This window comes from Pinus tabuliformis, chromosome 4_1 (assembly GCF_031772625.1).
Source record: "Pinus tabuliformis cultivar Carrire ecotype Pingquan chromosome 4_1, CPIR1, whole genome shotgun sequence".
Lineage (NCBI taxonomy): Eukaryota > Viridiplantae > Streptophyta > Pinopsida > Pinales > Pinaceae > Pinus > Pinus tabuliformis.
This window is the reverse complement of record NC_142303.1, coordinates 499335672-499338469: the sequence shown is the minus strand read 5'-3', so window position 1 is coordinate 499338469 and position 2798 is coordinate 499335672. Positions and strand designations below refer to the sequence as shown.

Sequence of the window (2798 nt, the reverse complement as noted above, 5' to 3'; positions counted from 1 at the left end):
CATGAAGAGCGAAGGTTGTTCGATGCCCAAATGATCATGCGATCCTCCAAGTTTATATGCGCTCCATGGTGGTTGCCTTCCCATCTGGCCGACCTCCAAAACGCATAACCTTTCGCCCACCAACCGCTCCATCCATCGTCGGCTCGCCCAACATATGGTTCGTTGCTTGCTCGGCTTGAATACATAAGTGAACCGCCTGTCCACCATATAAATATGCAAGTGCCTCTCCATAACCGCCCGCATATGTGGATGCCTTCGTCGTTTATGGAGCGCCTGCGTTTATACTTAGTCACTTTTCACGGTTGGAGGGAGCGCGTGCCTTCGCACGAACCTGCGAGGCGTTACACTGTGGCTACTTTAGAGGGCTCTCTTTTCCTGAGCGACACTTTGATCTTGCGTGGCGCTTTGGCCGTCTGCTCTTGCTTTACAGGGGTATCTTTTCTGGGTTGGCTTGAAGGAACATGTTCGCTCGGGTGTGCTCGTTTTGATCGAGCTAAGGCGTTGCTTCAATGGAGCCACCACCGCCTACCCTTTCTGATACTGAGGCTTTTCTTAAACTTTTGGATTCACTCCCAAAGAAGAAAGCGACCGAGGCTGCGAAGTTTGTGAAGCGTTTGGATGGCATCCCTGAGATTTCACTCCCTCTTGAGGGTCCGATTTAGGTCGCCCTTTCTTTGGCTGAGTGTGCTTTGTTTCGACAGTTCACTAGACTCTGGCTCTCCCCCAAAACCATAGAGAGCTGGGTCACAAGGAACTGGGCACCGCTGATTAAAAGCAGAGTCACTTCGTATTTTCTAGGGAAGGGATTCTTTCTATTTGAATTCTCTTAAAAGGATGATAAGGATTTGATATTCCACAACGGTCATTATTTAATCGGCCCCCAGTGGTTGTATCTCAATAAGTGGATCCTTGATTTTAACCCAGCAGTTGACGTCCCCAAAGCCGTCCCTGTGTGGGTTAGGTTGCCCAACCTGCCAGTGCATTGTTGGAAGAAGAAGAAGGTGAAATAGGGGATTCACAAACCTCGGATAGAAGATCATTGAGAGGCCAAAAATCTTCCCGTGAGAAAAGAGAACAAGAGACTTATAAAGACAAACTCCAAGGAAGTCAACCAACCCTCGAGAAACTCTTGTCAAAAACTCTGAATACGACCAGAAACCAGTCCCAGAGCTCTAAAGGAGCTCTCCATTCAGAAAGCAAGTGATGAAGATTGTCTCCTGGAATTGTAGGGGTATGGGGAGTAGAATAAAAGAAGAAGCCATCAAAAGCATGATAAGATCTGAATCCCCTGATATACTCCTCATCCAGGAGACTAAAGTGGAGGACAAGGCCTTCCTCCATATCAGCAAAAAACTGTGGAAGAGAAGTGAAGGACAAGCTGTTTCAACTCGTGGTGCCTTAGGAGGCCTGGGCACCCTTTGGAACGCAAACAAGTTCTCAACGATCAAAGAGGTCACCAACACCCATTAACTGTTCTCTAAGCTGCAACACGTTGATTCAGATGAGACCCTCTATCTCTTCAATGTGTATGTTCCAGTCAGCGTAGGAGAGAAAAAGACGTGCTGGGATTCTATTAGAAGTTTGACAGATTCTAAAGATTTAGCGAACATCATCATTGCAGGGGACCTAAATCTCACCTTATCTGTGGTTGAAAAGCGTGGAGGAAGCATTGTAAGGGATCCGGCACGAGAATGGGTTGAGGACCTGCTTCAGGATTGGGACATGATCGACATTAAACCTTCGTTGGGCAAGTACACTTGGTCCAATAAAAGACTCAGTCCGGGACATATTGCTGCAAGGTTAGATAGATTTCTTGTTCTAAGTACTTTTCTTCTTCTTGGTTTAGAGTCTAGAATGCATATTCTCCCTTGTAGTGTCTCCGATCATAGACCCATCAAACTTGATCTTCTGGCCCATATGGATCAAGGTCCTATCCCTTTTAAATTTAGTTCCCTTTGGGTTAAGGAACAGCCATTTATGCAATTAGTAAAAGAAACTTGGAAGCAACCAGTCAACGGCTCTGCCTTCTTTTTCTGGGAGGAAAAACTCAAGAGAGTGAAAGCTGCAATGAAAAATTGGGTAAAATTCCTTCCTAGCCCAGCAGTGGAAAGGAAAAAGATCCAAGAATGCCTCAAGATCCATCATTTGAAATCGGAAAATGAAGAGATCACAAAAGAAATTCTAGACAAGGAGGCTGAACTTCAGCAAAAACTTCTCAAGGCAAGCTTGGCCGAGGAAGAGTATTGGAGGATTAAATCTCGTAGGCTTTGGCTCAAGGCAGGAGATAGGAACTCATCCTTCTTTCACAAGCAAGCGCAAGCCTGAAAAAGCTTCAATTCCATCTCAGAAATCAAGGAAGAGAACATCAAACACAAAGATATAAAAAGCATAAAAAATGTTGCTTTCCTTCACTTCAAAAATTTGTATAGCGAAAAAGAGGGTCTCAGGCACATTTCAAATTTAGTGAATGGGGTGCCATCTCTGATTTCTGCCAGAAACAATCCGTTTTTGGAAGCATAAGTCAGTAATAATAAAATAAAAACCGCCCTCTTTACAATGGAGCCAGATAAGGCCCCCGGCCTAGATGGATTTACTACCAGATTCTTGCAGAATTGTTGGCAGATCGTGGAAAAAGATTTATGTGGAATGGTTCGAAAATCTCAAGCTTGTCAGAAAATTGGGGGAAGCACCAATTCGGCTTTCCTGGCCCTTATCCCTAAGGAAAAAGGCGCCAATTCCTTCACCAGATTTCATCCTATCTCCCTTTGCAATATAGGCTTTAAGCTGATAACAAAACT

General features: G+C 44.8%; 1 protein-coding gene across 1 annotated transcript; it reads left to right on the top strand.

Annotated features, from left to right (window-relative positions):
* The first annotated feature begins 509 nt into the window (after nt 1–509).
* LOC149176706 (uncharacterized) lies at nt 510–2325 on the top strand. Its single transcript, XM_089421543.1, has 2 exons — nt 510–651; nt 1502–2325. The coding sequence occupies exons 1-2, from the start codon at nt 510–512 to the stop codon at nt 2323–2325; spliced, it is 966 nt and encodes a 321-aa protein (XP_089277669.1).
* Nucleotides 2326–2798: the final 473 nt, after the last annotated feature.

What these genes read in the sequence shown, in the direction of transcription:
- LOC149176706 (XM_089421543.1), top strand. Translation starts at nt 510, where the DNA reads ATGGAGCCACCACCGCCTACCCTTTCTGATACTGAGGCTTTTCTTAAA. An exon ending in GATTTCACTCCCTCTTGAGG is followed by an intron (nt 652 to 1,501) that starts GTCCGATTTAGG and finishes ACGTTGATTCAG; the next exon opens with ATGAGACCCTCTATCTCTTC.